This window comes from Pelmatolapia mariae, linkage group LG4 (genome assembly GCF_036321145.2).
Source record: "Pelmatolapia mariae isolate MD_Pm_ZW linkage group LG4, Pm_UMD_F_2, whole genome shotgun sequence".
In the NCBI taxonomy this organism is placed as follows: Eukaryota; Metazoa; Chordata; class Actinopteri; order Cichliformes; family Cichlidae; genus Pelmatolapia; species Pelmatolapia mariae.
The window spans coordinates 34,653,130-34,677,942 of record NC_086230.1 but is presented as its reverse complement, the minus strand read 5'-3'; the positions used below and the strand labels follow the sequence as shown (position 1 = coordinate 34,677,942).

Genomic DNA, 24,813 nt, shown 5'->3' with positions numbered 1-24,813 from the left:
AGACATTTTGATCACCAAGTTAGCCAACCTGTGGCTCCCGCCATCCACCTGCTCTTGGATAAAGGACTTCCTGGTCAACAGACCCCAGCGGGTGAAACTGGGTCCTCACTTCTCTTCCCCTCGCACTCTCAGCAGGGCTGTGTACTAAGCCCACTACTCTACTCCCTCTACACATATGACTGTAGTCCTGCCCACCCAGAGAACATCATTGTCAAATTTGCTGATGACACAACAGTGATGGGGCTGATCACAGGGGGAAATGAGGCGGCTTACAGAGATGAGGTCCTGAGACTGAGTGAATGGTGTGCATCAAACAACCTGGCACTTAACATCACCAAGACCAAGGAACTCATCCTGGACTTCAGGCTGTGCCCCCCTGCACATCAACGGAGAATGTGTAGAGCGAGTGGAGTCCTTCAAATTCCTTGGTGTCCACATCTCTGCAGACCTCTCCTGGTTAGCTAACACCACGGCCTAGTCAAGAAAGCCCAGCAGCAGCTACACTTCCTAAGGGTGCTCAGGAAGAAGCAACTAAACACCCCGCTGCTGATGACCTTCTACAGATCCACCATCGAGAGCCTGCTGACCTGTGCAGTGACAGTGTGGCACGCCAGCTGCACAGAGGCAGACAAGAAGAGACTGCAGAGGGTGGTAAACAGCACAAAAAATCATCGGCCGCCCCCTGCCCTCCTTGTCTGCCGTCTACAACTCCCGTTGTCTTAGCAGGGCCAGAAACATTTTAAAGGACACTACCCACCCCAGCTACCAACTTTTCAACCTAATGCCCTCTGGCAGGCGCTACAGATCCATACGGGCCAGAACAGACTCAGGGACAGCTTCTTCCCCAAAGCCATCACCATACTCAACTCAAACTTGTACAAAAGTAATCTGCACTGAAATATCATCAATTCCCTGCCTGTCTGTCTCTGTGTCAGCACTGTACTGTGTATTTATATTTATAGTAGTGTACAGTTATATTATTGTATAGTTTTTATAATGTGCTATAAGCACGTGAGCACTTTTATAGAGCTGTTTCCAATTTCGTTATGCTATGTATAATGACAATAAAGGCTTTCAATTTCAATCAATCAATCAATCAATCAATTATCCATGAGAATGGGGACTGACACCTTCTCTAGCATAGCATAACCAAAACAGTCCACAGAGACAGTTCAGGAGGCCGACCCGGGAGTTGACAGCACAGGAGTCCGAGCAGGCACGGAGACCTCTGGCGGAGACAGAGCTAGCTGTAGCTGCGTGGGGCATCAGCTCTGCTCAGGCAGCGACAGCAAGGTGCAGTACTCAGCTGGCTGAATGAGCTCACTGGAGCTTCCAGATGAGGATGGAGGTGGCTGGGTTGACTCACCTGAGCTCTCAGCGGAGACTGAAGGCTGAGACAGCCCAGCAGAGTTCACAGGTGACACAGTGTCAGAAGATAATTATGTTTTGATCAGTTACATGAAATGTATTCTTTATATTTATCAGTGAAGCATATTTCTACATGACTTTTCACCTAGTAACTTGTGTGCTGAACTTCTGCAGATACTAACCGCATCCTGTTGTTTTTAACACTTAGATGTAGAGAAGACCAAGCTCAGCTCTTTTACGAGAACATACAGATGTAGAAAAGGGAAAGTCCCGCTACTGGAGTGACGTTGTTATATTTGTACCACACACACACACACACACACACACACACAGACACAGACTTGTATAAATAAAGAACGCAGGCAGTGATGAGACGCAGGTCGTGCGTCCATGGCTGCCCTCGCGAGTAAAAATGGAACTGCAGTGTTTGTGTGTTTTCTAACTCAGACGTCTCAGCTGAAGAACGGCAGGGTGATTTAAAGAAATCCCCTGTCATTTAAATTGGTCCTTCGAGCCTAGAGATGGAAACACCAGACACGTTTCTGTGACTCCAATAAGGTCTGATTGCTGCATCCTGACGTCGTGGGAAAGCCAGAACCGAAGTCTGTCGACAGCCCTCTCCAGGTAGAGGTGAAAGCCCTGGGCGTAAATTCGTATCCAGGCCGGGCCTGGTCCACGACGTTGGGGTCCAGCCAGATGACCTGAACAACCAGCAAAAGACGACTGAGGGTGAGAAAACACTTTTTAGGTCTAACCCGCCGCAAGGGTTTGAAAAGAGAAGCGCATAGGTCTTATCCGCCGCAAGGATTAATAGCGCATTAGGCTGACCCACTGCACGGGTGCACAAAAGAGAAGCGCATAGGTCTTATCTGCCGCAAGGATTAATAGCGCATTAGGCTGACCCACTGCACGGGTGCACAAAAGAGAAGCGCATAGGTCTTATCTGCCGCAAGGATTAATAGCGCATTAGGCTGACCCACTGCACGGGTGTATAAAAGTTAAAACTGGCCTGGTCCGCCGCAAGGACCCGCGCGCGTAAAGAAACAAGAGTGAATATATGTGTTTTGTGTATGTCATTTTTCTGTCTGTTGGAGGTAAACTAATTTTACAGCACAATACGCTGCTGAGTTGCCTCCAGTTGTTATTGTTGTTTTATTTGCTGTAAGACGCTGAAGTACTGGTGACGAAGGAGAAGTAGGTTGGATTCTGTCCCGTAAAACTGACACCGCTCCGCGGAAGTAGTCCCGGAGTAGAAGGGCGTGTCAGCAACCACTCCTGAGTCTCATACCAGAGAAAGCTCTGCAGTTGTGTTGTACCAATGGGGAATCAGCCCAAAAAACTCACTGCTGACGAGCAGTGGCTAGAAAAGAAATGTCCAGGCGCCGGACAAATTAGTGCTTGTAGATGGAGAAATCCCCCCAAAAAAAAAAAATAAAATGTCCCACTTGGGAAGGGAAATGCAGCCCCTCAACACTTACACAGTTGAAAGAAGCTCTTTTGCAAGAAATAGCAGAAACAAAAAACTTAAAAAAGAAAGGAAAACTCTCGCAAGAATCACAATATTTCCAGGCCTGGAAAGAAGAAGCAGCTAGACGAGAATGGAGAATAAACAAGCAAAATTAACACCTGATGAGAAATGTTTAGAAAAACAACAAACCAGATCAGGCCTAATCCAAGAGAAAGACAGAGGAATGCTTAGTGGAACAGCAAGAGGTAGAGGTAGGCCTATACACACACCAAAAAATAGCTTTAAAACTGCATGCTGGAGATGTGGAAAAGAGGGACACTTTGTACGTGACTGTAAGAAACAAAGAAGCAGTTCAGACTAGGAAGTACATAATAATCCCTGGTTAAATTAAAGATTGGAGATCAAAGTAGAAGTTTAAAAAGGGTTGGATACAGACCCAACTGAATATATATATATAAATACTCTTAGGAATAAAGTGGAATACACAAAAGTTTAAATCAAATTAGAGCTTATCTCTACTATATTCAAACTAATAATAGGGAGCATAGCAACCTGTGAATTGGCATTACCAAATGAAACAAAATTGGTTAAATAACCATGCCCAGAATGAATAGAATGAATGAAAGTAGATAATTCACACGAAAACATTTTAAAATAAAATAGAGAGATGCATAAGGTATATTAAGGCTGCGTCATTGTTCAGCCAAGGACAGAGTGTGAGAAGGTAGATGTCTCCAGCTTGGGAGGGGGTGAAACTGCAGATCACCCCCAAGCCCTGGATGGATACATAACAAAATATAAAAAAATAATTTGTGTATATTAGTAGTATAGTAGTATAGTAGTATATTCTAATATACTAATAAATATTGTAATGTACTATTGCTGTTATAAAACAAAAAAATAACATTAATAATATTAATATTAAATAATAAGAGGCACCTCAGTCAGTTATGATGTGAGGTGGATAATTGTTAAAAGTAGTCTGATTCAAGCTTAAGGTTTGCTCAAACTCAGTACAATGATATATGAGATGAAGAAAATAAGGAAAATACCTAAACTAATCAAGTGCATAGAGACACTTGACCTGTTTGTAAACCTGTCATCCTGGATGAGACTTTGTTGTGATGAAGAGCAATCCTATACTAACAACTAATAAGCCAAACCCGGTATACAACAGCTAAAGCTACAGGTTTGAGAAGCAGAAATAAATATGTGGACACTACTAAGCTAATGAGCAAGTTACACACTTTTTATTTTTATTTCATTTGTCTTTTAGAGCAGAAGCTGCATATTAAAAGCTCACACATGCAGCTGTGAGCTCAGATTTTTTCCTCACATTTCTGCTTTGTTACTGGCAGCAACTTTTTTCTTTTTGCGTCCTGACTCGTGTGTAAAGCCTTAATGACATCGGCAATTTGTTTTTGTTTTTGTTTGTTTTGTTGGTTTGAAAAATAACTTTGTGATCATACTTGTGGATCACAGTGACACATAATGATTAGGCATATGACTTACTAATGCCTAGTTTTAGAGCTGTGAGCTATGAGCTGTAAGCAATGCAAAGTTTTTTCCTAAGTTAAAAGTTTGAAATATGTAAGATGCTGCGCGGGCTTCTTAGCCTCCAGGGGTCCAGAGTCTGCTGAGGTCTGAAACTCAGCCTCTGGGGAAACCCTGGAGAGTCTGACAGTCTCAAAGTCAAAGTAAACTTTATTGTCATCTCTGCTATACACAGTACAGTATATAGAGACGAGACGACGAGGCTCCAGTTTTGGGGAGAAGAGTCTGGCTGCAGTCACTGGGGAGCGTCATATTGCGACCTCCACAGTAGCCAGAAACATGTGACCTCCACAGTAGGTGGAAATACGTTCCCTGCATGGATACAGTGGAAACATTGCAAGTGGATCATAAAGGTTGTGAAAGAGTCTTTCATATATAAATTTGCAGTTAGTAATTTTATAAATCTAGAAATCATCTAGTTTGCTTACACTGATTATGTTTTCATTTTGTTAGTGTTACAACAACGGTCATTTTTAAATTTTGTTTTTTTATCGTGCTCCATGGCAGAGAAACACACAGATATGTCTGTTTACTGGCCCTGGTTTAAGTAAGAGAGCTGGATTAAGGGCTTCTGTGGGTGACCTGACAAAAAATACACATTTTGCATTAGAATATGATTTATTGTTGGCATCGGAGACAGAAAGTAAGTTTTACTTCGAAGTACAAATACTTAATTACTGTACTTAAGTAGAAGTTTCTGGTATCTGTACTTTACGGCTGTACTTTTTTGTGCCTACTTTATACTTCTACATCTTACATTTTAGCATGAGTATCTGTACCTTGTACTTCCTACATTTTCAAATCAGGGTCGGTACATTACAGATTACAGATTGTAGTTAGCCTTTGTTAAATTGTCTGTTATATGTCAATAGATATGTATGTCACAAATAAAAGTGTCTGGTAAATTATGTTTTTTTTTTTGTTTTTTTAAATAATTTTCTTCCCAAATCTGTTACATGCTAAGTGTAACGTGTTATTTCTGCTAAAACCTGAACTTAAATGTGTATATGATGTTGATCTGTTTTTCTCTCTGTTTTTGATGCACATGTCAATTTGGAATTCTGCCTCAAAGCCAGAATTGCAGGAATGCACCACGTGTTGCCAAATACTCCTTCACAGCCCTCTGTTGCCCCACTTTCAGCTCTACTACTAACCCTGCCCTCCATGCGCTCAAAACAAGAATGTCAATCAGCCCTCCTCCGGCCTTCTCCAACCTCTACTGACCCCTGGTCGTCCATGGTCACACATTGCAATCGACTTCATCACAGGTCTGCCTACCTCATCAGGTAACTCGGTCATCCTCACTGTCATTGACCGCTTCTCTAAAGCTGCTCATTTTGTCGCCCTCCCCAAGCTCCCCACTGCTCTAGAGACGGCTCGGCTCCTGACTAACCACATGTTTCGTCTTCATGGGATTCTCACAGACATCGTCTCGAACAGGGGCCGCAGTTCACATCACGGGTCTGGAAAGAGTTCTGCAACGCCCTCGGAGCTCAGGTCAGTCTCTCTTTTAATAGTAAACTTACATTTATGGTTAAAAAATTTCGCTAAAAGTATTAACAAATTACAGGATATATCACAAAAACAAAATTTTTCATGCGACGTAACTGTAGTAATCTGTTTCCGGCTACTGTGGAGGTCCCAATATGGTGCTCCCCAGTGGCTGCAGCCACTATACATTATTATTATTACCAGTGATGGGAATAACGGCGTTACAAGTAACGGTGTTACTAACGGCGTTACTTTTTTCAGTAACGAGTAATCTAACTAATTACTATTCCTATCGTTACAACGCCGTTACAGTTATGAGTGCTGCTGTTTGACTGAGGAAGAATAAAGTAGTCGTGGTAAGCCAATCACATGACCACTTAAAGACAAAGCAACAAGGTGATATATACCAGTTTATAAATTATGTTGAGGCCACGTAAAACCAGAGTCATGATAAACAAGATATACGCTGCGTTTTTTCCTCAATAGTTTCGCCACGTTAGCGCTAGCAAGCGCTCTCTGCTTATGAGCAAAAAAAAACAAAAACACAAAGCACAGGGGAAGTTTTAGGAGTGACGGAGAGAGAGAGAGAGAGAGAGAGCAGAAAAAGAGAGAGCGAGTTTTGAGATGTGAGAGATTTGTGACGTTTAGCGTGTTTGGAGTGTGTAGTTAATGTGTTGTCTTATGTAGTTAGTGTGTAGTGTTGTGTTTTGTGTTGTGTGTCAGAACAATGAGGCGACTGCTGTCTCCAGGTAGAAACAGAAGTGATACACCTGCTGCTGTCAGACCTGCAGGTATCAGGCTGTGATCTTCTCCTTTATAGTGGACAGAAATTATTTTTTTGGAGTGGCACAAATAATTTGTGGCATCTTATTGAAGAACAGCTGATTGTTCTGTAAATAGTTTGAAATGGTTATTTAAAAAATCAAGGTAAAAGGTAAATGGATGCAAATAACTTTGTTGTTTGCAAAACTTGTGCATAGGATTTTAAAATTGACAATTTATATTTGCATTTAAAGTTATGAAATATGATTCAATAAACATGTTTGTGGTTGTTACAGTAAAATATAACTTTTTCTACTCTGATTTTATGGTTTTTGTCTGATTTTAGATCAATTGTGTTAATACAGTATGTCAACATGAAAACATGACTGTAAATTCAGATACGTGAGGTTGTGCTGAAAAGAATGATACCAAACAAGGCAAAGTAAATAGTTTTTAAAGGTAAAATGTGGAGGGAAAATCAAAAGTAGTAAAAAATGGCCAATTATACCCTGGACCCCAGAGGGTTAAACGTTTTTTGTTTTTTTGTTTTTTAAAGTAACGCAATAGTTACTTTTCAAGTAATTAATTACTTTTAGAATATTGTAACTCAGTTACTAACTCAGTTACTTTTTTGAAGAAGTAACTAGTAACTATAATTGAATTACTTTTTCAAAGTAACTTGCCCAACACTGATTATTACTAGATTCAGTGCAAAAGAACAACAACAAATACAGTAAGAGCAAGAACAAGAATAAATATAAAGACTGGGGTAAGGGGAGTGTATACACTTTGAGGTAAAGGGTCAATAATATCCTAAAGTTTACAATCACGATTTAAAGTGGCTTTGAAGTGGTTCAGATGGCCAACATAGCAGCTTTACAGTTTACAGTATGAGTGATTTAAAGTGACCTTGAGTGAAATAAAGTAAAGTGACCAGCATGAGCAGGATTCCTGAAAGTGGGATTGTCTATAGAGCAGCATCTATATTTACAAAGGTAGTGGTATGTGGAGTGCAATAGAGTCTGTTAGTGGTTTGTATGGGTGTGTGTGGAGGGGGGGAGTGCGGGAGCCGGTAGTGAGTTCAGGAGTCTGATGGCTTGTGGGAAAAAGCTCTCTCGCAGTCTGGAGGATCGGGCCCCAGTGCTGCGATAGCGTCTGCCGGATGGGAGGAGGGAAAAGTCCATATGAGGGATGTGAGGGGTCACGCACGATGCAGGAGGCTTTACTGATGCAGCGCTTGTGGAAGATGTCCTGTAGCAGAGGGAGAGATGTTCCGATGATCTTGGCAGCTGCTTTGACGATCCGATGTAGCTGGCTGAGGTCGCCGACTTTGCAGTTTCCAAACCACACGGGGATGCAGCTGGACAGGACGCTCTCTGTGGTGCCTGTTGGATCTGCGCTTCAGCAGACCGGCTAGTTCAAAGACTCATCACTCATGAAGAAAGCAAGACAATGACGGAACCGGGTTTTACTTGCTGGCAAGGGAGGCTGGTCGGAACCAGGCTCTTGGAGCTGAACGCTCCTCACCTGTTTCCTAGCCACCTTCAAATAAACAGCCTTCCTTGCAGCCTTTTATTCTGAGAATACAAGCACCACCCATTGTAAAAAAAAACCTATGGTCACAAAAGGTTGAAACACTCTGTGTGTGTGTGTGTGTGTGTGTGTGTGTGTGTGTGTGTGTGTGTGTGTGTGTGTGTGTGTGTGTGTGTCTGGCGGGCAGGTGTGGTGGACAGTGAGCACGCAGGTGAGTATCTGGAGAAAGATGGTTACTGATGAGCAGTACGAGGCCTGACCTCCAAACAGGTGAGTGTTCTCGGAAAACGAACCAGTGAATCTGCTGCAGTGTTTTTCTTTCTGCCTCATGACCGACTGAAAAACCAGTTTCCCTTCTTTCAGTCTGTCGAGTGTTTTCTTTTCCTTTCTTTGTGAACAGCTGACAACAGACAGGTGAGTGGTGAGGCAGCGATGCTGCAGGGCTGCTGAGGTGTTATCTTTCTGCTCTGCTGGGGTTTTTTACCTCCTCCTCCTTTCCCTCGTATTGCGGACTTTAGCCACACCTGCACATACCACACAGTAAAATGAAAGAAAAGAAGACAATTGATTTAAAGCTCCTCATAATAATGCGAGTCTATTCCATAAGGTGTGTTTTCCTCCTTTTGGGGATTTTCTGCTTCTTCATCTTCACCTTTTTTTACAGGTATGTGCGCCATCACACACGTCAGCATCAGCAGAGGTAGAGTTATACCTTCACCTGCATTTATTTTGTTCAAAAACGTAGCTGAAAACAGTGTTTATTTATAATTTTTTTACACTCGGTGGGCTTCGCTCATAAAAAGCTCATACTCACACATCCATCCATAACCATCTGTTGAGTCTTACCTGAATTTACTATGCAAACAAATGTAGCACTGCCTCAGAGCGCACTCACGCAGGAAGCCAACGCTGTCTGCCAGGGCTGGACTGGCACAAAAAATCAGCCCGGGCATTTTGACTAGAGACCGGCCCACCAGGTATTATAGGAAAAGCCATAAAGCCTTTGAATGAAAACAGACGCTGTTGTGACAGTGATGTACAGTCTTGTTGGTATATGTATGATTTCTATACATTTTACATCAGATGAAAACTTTGGTTGTAAGATTCAGATAATTATTTATTAAAAGCGAAACATTTTAAATGAGAATAAGAAAGAAAGTATTTCTTTGTGCCCCCCTCTCCCTGTTAATGCCCTACCTGCCCCCCTGGCAAAACTTTGCTAGACCCGCCCCTGCACAGTTACCAGCTGTCAGCTACTTAGAAAAGGATCCTGGTGTTATTTGTCTCTCAGAAACAGTTCATAACTTCAACTCATTCATGTCACCTAAAAGGTAAACCTGTTTCTCCATCACCTGTTCAGCTCTGATGATTCAGTAAGGACATCTCCTGGTTTCATCTTCATGTTTCCCTCTCACCACATAACCAAACCGACATCATGACCAGCAGCTTTACAGCTGTGGCTCCAGCAAACATCAGCTGATACTAGAAATTAATATTAAATAAATTCTAACAACAGCTGATCAAGCTTAAACGTGCGACATCCGCTGGTTTCCTCTTTCTGGCGCAAAGTGGGCGATAAACAAACGAGAGAGAAAAGCCGATCAGCTGATCATTGATCAGTTTCATGATTGAAGTAGCAACAGGAGAGGGAGGGGAGAGAATGAGAGAAGAAGAGGCAGCTGCAGCGTAAATATGCAGAATAAATCCAGCTTTGTGTCTTTTTCATTGTAGCTGAAGTCCGGGACAAACTGTGTTCTTTTTCACCTCAACACGAAACACGTAATATTTTCTCTGAATACAAGACGATTGCGTTTTTTACTGGACGGTTGGCAACTCTACTAACTAACCTTATGAATAAAATAAAGTTTACTATCAGTAACATCATAGCACCCACCCAGCTGTATAGAAACCCCGTCATGCTAGCTAGTAGCAGTACGAGTTATTGTAACTGACTGTAAAAAGTCAGCATAACGAAAATAAACTCCACCTAAACTTGGTTTTTATCTGACCCAGATAGACTGCAGGTCATAACTTCTTACCTGAAGTTCAGTTCACCTGATACTCGGACCGGCGGCCGCCTCGGGTCTCTCCTCCTCCTGCCTCCCCTTTCTCTCATCCACCTGCTGGCCTCTGTGGAAGCTCCGCCACAGCCACCACCAAACAACTGAGTTATTTTTACACATCTGCCAGCATCTGGCCAATCTAACGCCTTTCATTGTTTATATCGTTACAAAAAAAAAAATCATCGGCCCATAAAAACGAAAAATCACCATCAGGCATTCCCGGTATGCCTGATGGCCAGTCCAGCTATGCTGTCTGCACTCTTCTTTTAAACTGAGAACATGAGTGATGCTGGGGAGGTCCCTACAGTTTCTTACCCCCCACTGACAGACGGTTTGGTTTTAAAAGTGGTGGTCTGCAAATATTTTACCACTAGAGGGCAGTGTGCTTCTTTAGTAAAAACTAGAACTGAAATGCTTCTTGTGCCTCATTGTGAAACAGCTGTTCAGCACAAAATGTTGTTAAAGCTCTTTTTATCTGACACATCTGTATGAGGCCAAAGGGCTGCACCAAGGGCGTAGATTTGGCATGGACGGAAGGGACATGTCCCCACCAATAATTTGATCTCTTCGAGTAAAGAAAAACAAAACCGAAAAAAAGAAAAAAAAAGATCCGTCAACGTCTCATTCACCCAGCGGTGCAGAAAGAGTTATAATTTAATTACTTTTAGAATATTGTAACTCAGTTACTAACTCAGTTAAATTACGTTCTCTACTGGAGTCCTACCTCGTGTGACAAATATGGCCAATGTGATTGGCTGTGCCTTTCAGGGAGCTCTGTTTAGTTTTAGCAGCAGCAAGCCTGCGCTGCGAGGAGGAGGATGGCAGCAACAAGGAGGAACCTGGATATAAGAAAGTATTTTTCAAAGAAACCTGTAAGTCACTTAAAGTCAAGTTCACTCATAAAATGTGTCCGTCAAAATAACGTTACAGGCTATGCTATGCCATACATGCCAACACTCCCGATTTTTCCGAAACGTGTTACCATGTCCCGAATTTCAGTGCCCCTCCCGAAAATCTCCCGGAGCCACCATTCTCCCCAATTTCTCCCGATTTTCCACCCGGACAACAAAATTGAAAAACCATATCCCAGCTTGGCCCAACCAATTCCAGTTTCCACCAATGGCTACTACCACTGCAGCTACTTAGTTTTAATATTACTCTTATTACTCTTTCTGGGTCGCAAAATAAACTTTAAACATATTTTCAGGCGAGAATGTAGCTGTGTAAACTTCAAATATCTGAGCCGGTGTTGTGCCAAAAAGTGATTTCCAATGTTTCCGTGTGTTTTTTATGTGTAATATCGTTACATATGATGCGAAATAGACTTCTGTGAACAGGTATTACAAAGGGGTTATATATAAAATTAAAAAATTACCTGTTTCTCAAGTATCTTTGTAACTGTTTTATTGTACCTACATTATAATCAATCAGCTTCCTTTTGTCCACTTAAAATATGTTTACAGAACTATTTTTGCATTGGTTGCAATTTCAGCTGTCCTCTTGGCCAGACTACTCTTAAGAGACATTTTTAAAGTCAACAAGAATTTTTTTTTTTAACTGCATAAATAAAGGATACATAAAAGTCACTGCCAAACACTGATTGCGGCTTCTACCTTGTTACAGGAATGTTGTTTGTTGCACAAGATGACTTGATATCATTCACGAGGGATACATTTGACATATGTTTCACATATTATACACCAACAAGTTATTTAGAGCAGTTTAAATACAAGCAATCAGTTTTTGGCAGACAATCTCTTTTTGTCACAAATTGTATGTAACCATGAATAACGTGTTACCATGTCCACCAGGAGAGACTGGACAGTATAGATGTAAAACAAATATGCCAGCAGTTTATCTCAGTTAACGAGAGGAGCAGGCATGTGTTTGGCTGCTTCACATAGTGGACACTGAGTTGTTGTGGGACACCAGTAGTCCATGTCTGTTGCTGTAACAGTAGTTCATGTTTAGAATAAAAAATCCCAGCTCACTGATTTGATCGGGGCAATAGTGCCTAAAATGTTGCATCATTTTGCTGAGAGATCTTTTACTTTGTGGTAATCTTAGATGAGTAGTTTTATGGACAAAAACCACCAGGTCATTCAGTGTTCCCTTAGTGCTAATGTATCAGAGATGTTGGTGGACTATAACTGAAGTAATGTTGTTAAGTCCTTAAAGTCATATTCTGTTATTGTCATGACTGTATTTGAAGCTATTTTTATTTTTGTATGATACCTGATTTATATGGAATATGGCTGAAGTAAACTAAACTCTAAAATACTTAGTCAGTCATTTGTTTAATATTAATTTAACATTATATAATTCACATATAAAACTATGAATTGTAATTTTAAATGGTTTAAAAGCATGTAGAATAGCATATGTAGGCAAGTATATTTCTCCTTTTTTATCAAGAAGCAAAAACAAAAAGGAAAAAAAAAGAAACAGGGCAGGGTTCGGTGGTTGAATCATCCGTCCCCACCAACGCCAAAACCAAATCTACGCCCTTGGGCTGCACACTGTTAATTTGTGCTCTAATAATAAAAACCTGCCATACAAAGTGGAAGGTTCCCACTGCACTCCTCTGGCCTTGGCTTGTTTTAATCTAAAAGCTGCAACACACACGTGTGTGTAGCTCAGCAGGAAAACGACATGGTGAGTTTCAGCTTCTCGTCCAGCTGTTTAAACCTCAGCTACACAACTTTATTCATAACACGGTTTACACACAGAGCTAGCCAATCAGAAACTACATCTGCAGTTGGACAACAAATAACGATTCAAACAAAAGAAAATACAGATGTTGGGATGTTTCCTGGTATCAATGCTGTTGATATTTGGATTTCTGTTATTTGTCAGGGTTTATGGCTCTTTATGTCCTGATACGACTTCCTTTTGGTGTTCTTTCACACCTTCTTCAGGTTCCTTCTGTGTTTTGTGGGTTCACGACTTCCTTTTGATTTTTCATTAAAATGTTAGTTTCACTTTAGTGGTGCTTCTGAATCTCTGGTCTGTTACTTCCTGTTTTCCTTCCCTTGTCTTGTTATTCTCTGCCCCCGTGTGAGGGAGGATGTAATCCGTCCTGTTTGTTGGCAGTCTAGCTTCACTAACGATCTAGGACAAGGACAAATGCCAGCTACCCGTGGGGAACTAAGGACAAGTACACTGCTGTGAAGTTTAGAGATAATCCATTTTTTAAAATGTGGGTAATATAAAGTTCTGACTGATTTTTCCATTTTGGTGTGACCTTCAACCGATTTTCACCCAAAGCAAATTCAGATCGAGCTGCTCTTGGTATCGACCAATGACTGTAGAAAACATGGACGACGCGACAGCACCTCCTCCCATTGTGCAAAAGTGTGGAGGCTGCCATCTTGCATTTTTGGAGCCAGTCTGCGCAGTAGTGACTTGAGGTGGAGCGACTGCGTCACACTCCCGCCCACACACCCGCTGGACGTGACCGCAAACACGCCCCCCTACACGTTTTATTTAGCCCGGCTGCTCCAGTTGCTGATGGGTTTACCGTGACTGACGACTCGTTTAATTAAGGTAAATACAACCATGTCACTGTTATGAAAAAGACACACAGCTTAACATCTTATAGTTCTACAACATCGTGGCTCAAGAGTTGGGAGTTCGCCTTGTAATCGGAAGGTTGCCGGTTCGAGCCCCGGCTTGCACAGTCTCGGTCGTTGTGTCCTTGGGCAAGACACTTCACCCGTTGCCTACTGGTGGTGGTCAGAGGGCCCGGTGGCGCCAGTGTCCGGCAGCCTCGCCTCTGTCAGTGTGCCCCAGGGCAGCTGTGGCTACAATGTAGCTTGCCATCACCAGTGTGTGGATGACTGGATGTGTAAAGCGCTTTGGGGTCCTTAAGGACTAGAAAAGCGCTATACAAATACAGGCCATTTACCATTTTTACATCTAAAATCACTCTGTTGTTAATTTGTTTGCTAGATTAGCCGCTAGCATACGCACTGTGTTGGAGGCTTGTTGCTAACTAGTTAGCGATGCTACACACCTGTTACTCTAATAGTCTGTATTATTGAAGGATTCAGCACTTATGTTTTTTTTTTTATCCATTTTTAGACAGCGATGAGATCAGCTGCACACTCCACAGAGGCCCAGAGTTACTGTTAATATCAAAAATATAATGCTGTCCTTTGAGATTTTAACATAAGACTGTGAGTGTAATGGATCTAAAACTGTTTAAATCTCTACAGCCTGGTAACATGGAAACTTTAAAAACAGTAGCAGAAGGTTTCGGTAGTTTAGAGTAATTTGTTCTTTTCATTTAATAATAGAGTCCATATTATATCAACAGCTACATTCACCCTGGAGAGAAACTAGTGAGGGAGACCATCAGGACCAAGCTGGGTTTCTGGGTCCAGAGGTTTGGAGAAACTTCTTCCCTTTCTTTCATCACAGCTGTCCTGTGCCAGAAGTTCTGTTGACCCACTGAGAGAGGCTTCATTTAAGAAACACCAGGAAGACCGAAGCTCATCACATTGATCAAGCAGGATTCATCTTCACCAGCAGCTCCCTCACAGGGAAATCTTCAGCACTCCTCTGTAGGCCCACCCCAGGAGATGGATAAACCCAGCATTTCATCAACACTGTGATGGAGACCTTTGGTTTGTGTAATGTTATAAATACTCGGATACTCCCCAGAGGCTCCGGACTTTTACGTAAAGATATTATATTCAGTCCTGTACAAAGTTATATATTTAAAAATATATGATCCTCTCTGGTTACTCTGGTATGAATAACTCTGAATCACTTTATGGTAAATAACACACTATCTGCAAAAAACTGTAGTTCAACATACAAGTGACGACCTTTGACCTTCATCAGGTTTTATTTAATTGTGTCAGAGAAAATCTCATATGCTCTTCATGCAGCTGAGCACATCAAGTGTTTAAAACAGAAGCTGTGCAGGTCTGAGATCAGCAGCTTTGTGAAACACCAAACTGAGGTCCTGTTAATGCTGATATATAGTGACACAGTTACATGAGTGATTAATCCTTTTGTTTTTTTGTCTTTAACTTTATCAATAAAACAGCTGCAGCTTTCACTACAGCACGTGTGGTACTTTAACCTTTGTACTGTTTTCATCAGTTAACATGTGAACATGTTGGATGATCTGTCTGCTGTCACTGGGTGGTGCTGAGGTCTGAATCTGAGGGCAGCTCCTGTAATCACAAAGAGAACAGAACCATCACAAACTGAAATGTAAAGTTTATCTCAAATCTGAAATAAAGCTGATCCTTCTGTCCTCACACACTCAGGATATGAAGTTCTTCTCTTACATTTTTTTCAGTATTACACTACAGTACTTTAATCCATAGTTACTGATTAATGAGGAGTTACTGAAGTACACGCTTCTTTTTTTTAAAACTAAATTTGGTGTTACAGATGTCAAGAGACTGAATACATGCTGCTGTTTGCACATATTTAATAATGCCTTTACAGTATAACACTTGTAATAAAAGTACAGTAACAGTAATTAGTGAGTGAGCAGCCCGGGGCGTTTCTCTTGATTTCTTTAGTCAGGGTAAATTCATTCACCTGCATGGATTAGCTAAACGAACTTTACAAAACAAGTTTCCTTCTGTCGGGTAGTCCAGTTTACTGAAGAACACCTCAGGCTGTCAGGTTAAAACACTCGGTCGTGTTTTCGTAAACGCTGGCCCTCCTCTCAGAGCCTACGCTCTATCTGCTATTCCCGAACAGAGACACGCAAGTTTCTGCGTGACTGCAGCTGCCAGTCAAAGATGATGTTACACCCCAATTTAACATCACCGCGGTAGGAATTAGAATCAAAGTTATGGGAGAGGAGACCCCTTGGACATCAATCAGCGTGATGAGAACTATTGATAAATTGATAATAATCTTTATTTTAGTCTGACCCCAGTCCCATCCCATCTAACATGGAGGAGGCGGAGGCGGGGTCATTGGTATCGACCATCCATCACACAAAATTAACATCTGCTAACAAACAGAACATTTCATTGGTTCCTGCTGTGCGTCCTTAGTGTTTCCTTTCCTCTCATAACCTGGTCTGTATTCATTACATGCTGGTGTCCCTCTAGGCACTCTTTGCTTCCTTGTTCTGTGTCCTTGCTTCTACCCTGCCTTGTTGACTCTGGCATTAAAGCTGTAAAGAGTTCATTTTTTGCCTCCCAGATCCTGAATCTGGATCCCAGTCCAGCCTGTCACACAGCATTTCCTGAGTATAGAAGATATTTACTTAGTTATAGCTGACACGGTCAGGTTCAGCCATAGGGGTCACCTTATCTTCTCCTACCAAAACCAACACTACCACAGAGATCCAGACAGTATAGCACAAAACAGCGGCGCTTAGGACCCAAAATCCCCAGAGAGAAGCTTGATGTGATGAGAACCAGGCTGCCAAAACGTGGCTGGATTATGTGAACGTATCTGATAAGACATGAAGGAGAGTTACCTGATAGCTGAAAGTGCCATTAGAAGAATAATCATTGTCTTCATGACATGAAGCTGATTTATACGTACAGAATTCAGAAATGTCTTGTGTAGTGTGTTATCATCTGTAAGAAGAGTCGTCAGCTGTGCCGTCCTGCTGTTTGTCTGCAGATAGAAGCACCGTGCTCCCTGAGGAAGGACGTGAGGAAGCATCCAGTCTTCAGGAGGAAGTTCCAGTTCTCGGTGCCGGTTCTTCAGTGGGCCGAGAGCCAGAACGACCTGGGAGCAGCTGAAACCTCCATACGGCTGGAAGGAACTTCCTGTTAACGGTACTCTCTGGGTCCAGATTCTGTGTGGAGCTGCTTCACCTTCAGCCCTTAAATATTTACACAGATGGTCGGGTTTTTCATTTTGATTTTTGCCCTTCTTCAGTCCTTGACTCCACCCTCTCCCTTCTTAAAAGCTCCAATCTCTTTGATGGCCGCTCACCTGGCAGGTGCATCCGCTGTGCCGTGGTGGGAAACGGAGGTACCCTCCGAGGGTCCCGGCAGGGAATGAACATCGACAGCCACGACTTTGTCTTCAGGTGAGACTCCAAAACCTCCACAAGTTTTACACTGAAATGACAACAAATTCTGAAATATATTTTATTGCAATTATTGTCCAACTGGGCACATGTCAGAGAGCATTAATAAAACAAATAAATAAAATAAAAAATAAACATCTGCAAAGGTAAAACCCACATGTGGCCCTTATTTGACCCTCTGAGTGTTCATCCGTGTACTCAGGATGAACGGGGCGGTGATCACAGGCTTTGAGGAAGACGTGGGCACGAGGACTTCCTTCCACGGCTTCACCACCAACACCCTGAAGCACACGCTGAGCTGGTACCGTGACAACGGCTTCAACGAAATCCCTCAGAGCCCGGTGAGAAACAAGCCTGTGAGCGCTTTTATCATGCTTTAAAGCCCCGCTCATCTTTGTGTGTGTGTGTGTGTGTGTGTGTGTGCGTGTGTGTGTGTGTGTGTGTGTGCAGGAGACCAAATACATCTTCATCCCATCAGACCTCAGAGATTACGTGATGATAGCCGCTGCTATTCGGGAACAGACTGTCAGCTGGGGCACAGATAGAGGAGACAGGTGAGTTTACCTGCCGCACTGAAGTACACCTCCACGAGAGCTGAGGACTAGGAGAGGAAAGAGAACATGCAACGTTTTCATCTTTGCGTAAAATTAATTCCAATCGATCAGTCACTGGTTCTGCATTCCAGCTGCTTTTGGAGTGTCCGTATTGAAGAGTGCACACTTCTGTTCAGAATAATCCTTCTTTGTCGCACTCTCTTCATGCAGTCTGAAACAAGCACTTTTAAAGTCTTCTCCACCTGCCTGCCAGCTCCATCGTCATCATCCACCCTCCCTCCGCTGCACATGCTCAGATCATCTCAGCCTCTCTGACTCTGACCTCTCCCTCCATGTCTCCAAACCATCACAGCAGGTCTCGCTGCCATCTTTAAAGCTTCCCTTTCCCTCTTTAAAAACCCCAAAGTGCGTTTCCATCCACAGACCTGAGCTGAGGTGGCAGACTGTTCTTCATATTTAATCATCTTCAGTTTGGGTTAAAATACAACTTTAGCCCCTCAGTGTGCTGCAGACAAGTCAAGTCAAGAAAGCCTTTATTTGTCACATGCAAGTTGCCCTGCAGCGAAATGTTCTTGCTTTAGTGTGAACCACTGCATGTCAATTTTACAGTCAATCTAATGTCCATCACTGGTTCCTCACCATTTCCGTTGGAGAGCCGTGAGCCTCTCCACAATGTTATCCAGCTACACCGAGATGTTATCCAGTTTGCTCATAGAGCATGAGTGTTCACGACAGCCGTGAGCCTCTCCAAGATGTTGTCAGAGTCTCAGCACTCACAGCAGCCGCAAGCTTCTCCAAGATGTCATCCGTGCTGCGTCTAATGAGCCCATTCTAAGAAGCCATGGCTCGCTCCATCGTTCCAATCAACACAGCGGGCAGCCTTGTGGGGATTTGAACAGCTGTTTCCGCTTTCTTTATTCTTCGATAAGCCAGGGAGAGCCAGCGCCGATCAGCAAGAACCCTGTTATCATGGTTCCAAAAAGATAGATGTCTTCAATGGGCTCTCCCGAACCCAGGCTTCTCGTCGAGAACAGGGTGTCAATTGCATTCAGGGACCAGTTGATCAAATCCATAATTCCTCTTTTATGTTTTAGAGAACAGACTGTGAGACTCTTCCAGGGTAGAGGGAGAGACGTAGGCAAGACTAGACAGAGACATGAGAAAGCCAAGCAGGAAAGATAAGGGAAGGGAGAGGGAGAAAGTGTGACCGCCTTCGTCAAGAGCCAGAGCCAGACATGATTCATATTCACACACATAAACACAAAGTTTGCTTTTCTCTCTGGATGGCATCTCTATGACATCACACAGAGCCAAGAGTAGAAAAAACTGCGATAAACAGGGTGCTTGGAGCAGTCAGAGCTTTGAGATTTACTGACCTCATTGTTAGAAACTTTATTTTTATGTTTATGTAAAGATCCACGACTGAAACGAGAGACATATGATAGAAAGTGAGGAGAAGAAGACCAGGTCACCTAACAGGGGTCAGAGGTGATGTCTGTACGCTACCATCTGCCTGCAGATGGTAGCGTCTCCTCAAACATATAACGACAGCCTAGACTAAATGCACATCTCTCACAGATGACACATCTTATATTTACACAAATGTGAGCGTGGGATGCAGATTGGAGGAGTTAGCGTGTGTCTTGTGCTCTTCCTCTGTTTGGGACTTCGGACCGGTCCGGGTCCTTCTGCAGGTCCGTGAAGCTTCAGGTGTTTTCAGTCCAGATTACAGACAGAGGAACAGAAACAGGTCATTTTACTACTTTTTTCAGTCGTGTTTGTGCTCGGCTCTTCAAAATAAAGTTTCATCTCTTTGCGTTCACACGGCTCAGCGACACACTGATGATGTGACGATGTGATCAGACATGTTCCTGATATCATTCCTGTGAAAGAGTGAAGGAGTTGTCATGACGGTGTGTCACCTTTGACCTGCAGGTGGCGACATTGGCTCATGCTGGCGGTGCTGAGCAGAGCAGATGCTCTCACTGAGTTTTTGTTGTGCTGCTGTCACTAAACCAGATCTGCTGTTTCCTGCAGACCCTGGGAGCATTTTGGCCACCAAGCAGCTGAAAACTTCAGGCTCCTCCACCCAGGCTTCATCTCCTACGTGACACACAAGTAAAGCACCACCTGTGATGAATTATCGATCATCTGAAATCGGGCCGGTGGGATGCTCGGGTTAAAATAACACCTCCGCTTCTTTCTCAGTTTCCTGTCGTCGCCTCGGCTGGCTGATGTCAGGGTTCGTGAGATGTACATGCCGAGCACCGGTGCTCTGATGCTGATGACTGCCTTACACACCTGTGACCAGGTAACACACACACAGAGTGGGACTTCCACTCTCTGATGATGTAATTATCTTTCACGTTGATCTTCAATAAACGTCCATAAATCATTTCAGTGGGTTTAAGGATCATTACCTCCTTGTCCTCAAGAATGCTGCACCTTATTTTAAAAAGTTCAAACCCACATCAGGTGTCAAAGTCTGAAACCTGAGGGACTTCCTGTTTGTCCTGCAGGTTTCTGCCTTCGGTTTCTACTATGCCTCATTCTCCGATCATTACTACGACTCTGTCTGGAGGCCTCTGAACTTCTACGCCAACCACGACCCGCCGATGGAGGGCCAGCTGTGGGAGGAGCTGTATCGTCAGAGGATCATCATGCTGTACCAGAGGAGCGCAGACAGCTGAGGGAGGCGCAGAAGCGGCTCTGCTCCTGGTCTGGTTTTTGTGGGGACCTAAAACCTTCTCACTGTTTTATGCTTTAGTGTTTCCTAAAGAGAAACAAAAAGTTTGACATTCAGGTTTTTCTTTGTTTTACCCCAGAAAATATTTAGAGAAGAAAATTATGAAAAATTAAGGAGGTTCTGAGTTCCATGATTTCTCATCTCGTCTCAGCTTTCCTGTTTTATTCTATTTTGTATAGTACGTTATTCTACTGTATATCGTATTCTATTCTATTTTATCTTATCCTATTCCATTGTTTTTGTCTTAATTTTTGCTGCTCTTAACTTGTACTGTCCATTTTCTGCTGCGACAAAATAATTTCCCACGTATGGGACTAAGAAAACTTTATCTTATCTTTCCTCTTTACAAAAACGCTGATGCCTTTATGAGATTATAGAAATCATCTGAACTGCAGGTTCCTGCAGACACAGAATATTTCTGTCACACAGAGGAAAACTATAAAGAAGGCGAACGTTGGTTTCTGCCATACTATACAATGCATTACTATAGTAACCTCAAAGAGCCATATTATTGGTCAGACCATTAAAGATGCTCCAAAAGGTTCCTACTGGTGGTCCAGTGGTCCAGTTCAGGTAAAGCTAGCAGACAGCTAGCAGCTACATCCGCCTGTGCCACCACCCACCTGCCAGTCATAGAGGCCACGCCCCTAATAACACAAACTTTGATACAATTTAAACAGGTGAGTTATAAATACGTCATCATTTTTAATTATCTACAGAGAATAACGTGTTTATTTCTGCTGTAAACTTTTGACATGGGAGTCTATGGGGACTGACTCACTGCTGCCTCTGCTGGGCGTCAGAGGAACTGCAGCTTTTGGTGCTTCATTTTTTTATTTTACTTTTTTTATAATTAGCTATATAAATATTTTCAGCTTCGTTTAGCTCCTCCTATTTTCAGTGTCAGATATAAACGTGGAGCAGGTGAAGGAAAGATGAAAGTGAAGTATGAGTGAAGAATAAATGCTGGACTCTGTAACGGAGTGATGATGAAGTTCATAACACGATCAAACAGAAAACACGGCTTTGACTTTTAAATCCTTCACTGTTTCTGTGAAGTGAGGAGATTAAACGCTAGGAGGGTCTCAAGTTTTCCTCAGTGTACCGAAGCAGAGGCAGAACCCAACAGGAAAAAGATGACTTTGGTTTTCACAATAAAAGAGTCAAGCTTTATATATAATATTTTTCTTTTGTGTGGGTCAGTCTGTGTTTGTCCAGGACTTTGAACACAATAATGAATCTGCAGGCAGGTCTAATATTACAACTGCAATAAGGAATATTAAAGCTTAAAAATATACCTGCTGAGAATTTTCTTATTGGCTAATCTTTAATGTGTAAGCATAAAAAAACAGAATAATCCCTCATATAACTTTCTTGAACTTATTCAGATTGATTGTTTTTGTTGGACATGCAGTCCAAACTCTGAATACCTATGAAATAACACAAAGAATCAGCTGGAAACTGAACATTTGGCTTGGAAAGACAGTTCTGGCAGCAGTTTAATCAGATCATTGAAATTAAAATTTGTTCTGTTATAAACGTTTCTGTTGGGAAATGTTGGGATTGTGACAAATACAGGCCTACATTTAATTACTCAATAATTTTTAGTCTGAACCCGAAAATACACAAAATTCCAGACAGGCTTTGACTGAGTGAACTCATGAATCAGCTGCCAAAACACTAACAAAACAGCTTAAATAGCTTAAATGAAGTGGAACAGCTCTGAGAAATAAAATAGAATATGAGTCTTACAGATTTCTATTATCACTCTCGCTATGCATAACAATAAATAAAGACAGTAGTAAAACTATTTAAAAATGTATAATAATACTAATAATGATTCTACTACTACTACTACTACTACTAATAATAATAATAATAATAATAATAATAATAATAATAATAATACCCAAAATTGGGAAATTACCATCTCAAAGCAGCTAAAACTAGAAATACATATAAAAAAAATCTTAGAAAGGTAAACTTTTTTTTACCTGAACTACCTGAAAATACATAAAACCTCACCAATAAATCAAAATGTAATCATATAAATATGTAAGCGTAAAAAAAATAGTAAAATTATAATTTAACAATTTAAAACCATTTTCAGGTTTATTTTGAAAATCTTGTGCGGAAGTTTGGCGCTGCGTTTACGGAAACTTGACACCGTCGAGAGATTCGGGAGAATCCAGCGGAGAGAATGTGGCATTCAGGGAGAGGAGGGAACGACAAGAGGAGCGGCGGCAGCCGGAGGGTCGTGTGAAGTACCAAAGTCCGAAATCTGGATGAAAGTCTTGTGGGGGGTTTTCCTGCGTGGGGGTGAAACTTTCATCTGACTCTCTTGGAAGTTTATAAAAACGCGTGGAAACGGGATTTGGATTTGGAATACTAATGCGCGGATAAACGTTACTTTGGAATCTTCCTGAACACCGACGCCGTGTCCGTTAAATGTCGGGGATTAAAAAGTTTCTGTGTGTTTACTGAAGAGGCGGTAAGTCTCGAGTCCACTTATTGTGAAATGATGTTTCTTTTAAAGCTGTAAATGCGGTAAAAGTGACCCGTTAGGTAACTCGGGTACAAAGGTCGGCGGTGTGTTTACATGCCAGCTCCTCGCCACACGTCGAATCCCCTTCACGCTGTGGACATTTATAGGAGTTTATTGCTAATCTGCCGAGTTAATGTTATATTAATACAAACTTTCTAATGTGTAGAAACTGGTCTCCAATTCGGCTCGTGTTTACATCAGCAGGGATCTCTCTAATTCTCTGAAGTCGGTTATAGATGTGAACAACAGGGCTCGCTTTATTACTAAATTATGAGTTTGTGAAACATTACAGAGCAGTGTTGATAATATATACGTGTCTGAGTTGAACAGCACCTCAAAGGGAATCAGGGAACGTCTCATGAATATGTTTTGCGTACTTTATGATGATGCTTTTATAGAAAGAGCACTTTTAAATGGAGTCTGCGTGTTAAATGTTCAAGCTCCGAGCAGTCGATCCTGCAGCAGCACAGCTTCACTTCAGACTAATAACTGTCAAGTGATTCGTGTTTGCGGTAATAAAATGATTTATTTAGCTCCACCGTGGAGTCCCCGCAGTGTCTCAGAGAAATTTATGTGCGTTGTTCCTCTTGTCATGAGTGCAGCGAGGATACCAAACGCCTGAGGGAGGTGGAAGAAAGGGGGGGACGTGATGGGTGTAAATGGGAATGACAGCTCTGCTTAGGCCCTGTGCTCCTCTGTGGCAGCCTGGTTATGTAAGAGGGGAGCAGGGAGCTCAGTGGTGTGTCAGGACTGGCTGCAAACACTCCCCAAAACACTCTTTCTGTTTATGTGGCAACAGAGTTTGTGAGGCCAGGCTGGTGTTTCAGGCAGAGCTGGGGACCAACCCGCTCTGCCAGCCTCCTCCTCCTCCACCTCCTCCCGTGTGTCTGAGGCTGCGAGGCCACTGGCCTGGAAGAGTTTAAGTAGAGCTCAGATGAAGTCACGTCCACAGTGAGTGCCCAGAGGGGAGCAGCGTGCCGGCCCACTCGTCACACACTCGCAGTCAGGTGACTTTGTGAAAAATGAGTTTGGTGTGTTTACACAGCAGAGGCAGCCGGCGAGTGTGTGTGTGGGTTTGCTGAGCTGTAATTAAACCGAGCTCTCGTGTGGCAGCAGGTTAAACTCTCACTCAGCCCGAGCTCGCAGCTTACCTGGACAGGTGTCACAGGGAACGGTGACGCCTGCTCAGAGTCCCCCCGTACGACTCAGCGCTGCAGATGCAAAAGATTCAGGAAATGTTTATTTCTGACATATGACAGAATACATGTGTGCGAATGAGAGGGAGAGACAGGTGAAAGGTGAACATGGAGGGAGCAGAGGTCCTGGGTGAGCTCAAACACCAGGGGTCAACCATCGGAGGAGAGTGCAGGCAGGTGGAGAGGAGGGACAGAAGGGGAGGAGCAAGAGGGGAAAGAAGGTTTAAAGATGGTTTGGAGACGGAGGAGGCCGAGCTGAAGAGCTGTTGGACAGCAGGGACAGGGTCATAAATGAGGCCATCAGTGGGGCAGCTCAGAGTCAGGGAGGCTGAGACGGTCTGAGCATGTGCAGAGGAGGGAGGGTGGAGGATGAAGATGGAGCTGCAGGCAGGAGGAAAAAAGGAGGACCTCAGAGGAGAGGATGCTGCGATACAGGGAGCTGATTGGATGTGGCAAAGAAGAAGCAGGTTTCACAACAGATGTTTGCAGGAGTGGCTGAGGTCTGTTTC

General features: G+C 42.8%; 2 protein-coding genes across 4 annotated transcripts in view; both read left to right on the top strand.

Moving 5' to 3' along the window:
• Positions 1-237: 237 nt before the first annotated feature.
• Positions 238-20,507, top strand: LOC134626813 (alpha-N-acetylgalactosaminide alpha-2,6-sialyltransferase 2). The gene is given in 13 exon segments (XM_065470709.1): positions 238-397; positions 479-651; positions 796-883; positions 5,677-5,887; positions 11,008-11,092; positions 16,849-16,955; positions 16,957-17,006; positions 17,110-17,263; positions 17,466-17,604; positions 17,714-17,817; positions 19,855-19,935; positions 20,026-20,128; positions 20,337-20,507. Coding segments are annotated over 13 exon segments (1,626 nt in total).
• A 2,260-nt stretch (positions 20,508-22,767) lies between these two features.
• Positions 22,768-24,813, top strand: part of LOC134626598 (caskin-2-like) — a 53,055-nt gene continuing 51,009 nt past the window's right edge. For all 3 annotated transcript variants that reach the window (XM_063472557.1, XM_063472556.1, XM_063472555.1), the window contains exon 1: positions 22,768-23,054. The gene's annotated coding sequence lies outside the window, so the exon portion shown is untranslated. The remainder of the gene's footprint in view (positions 23,055-24,813) is intronic.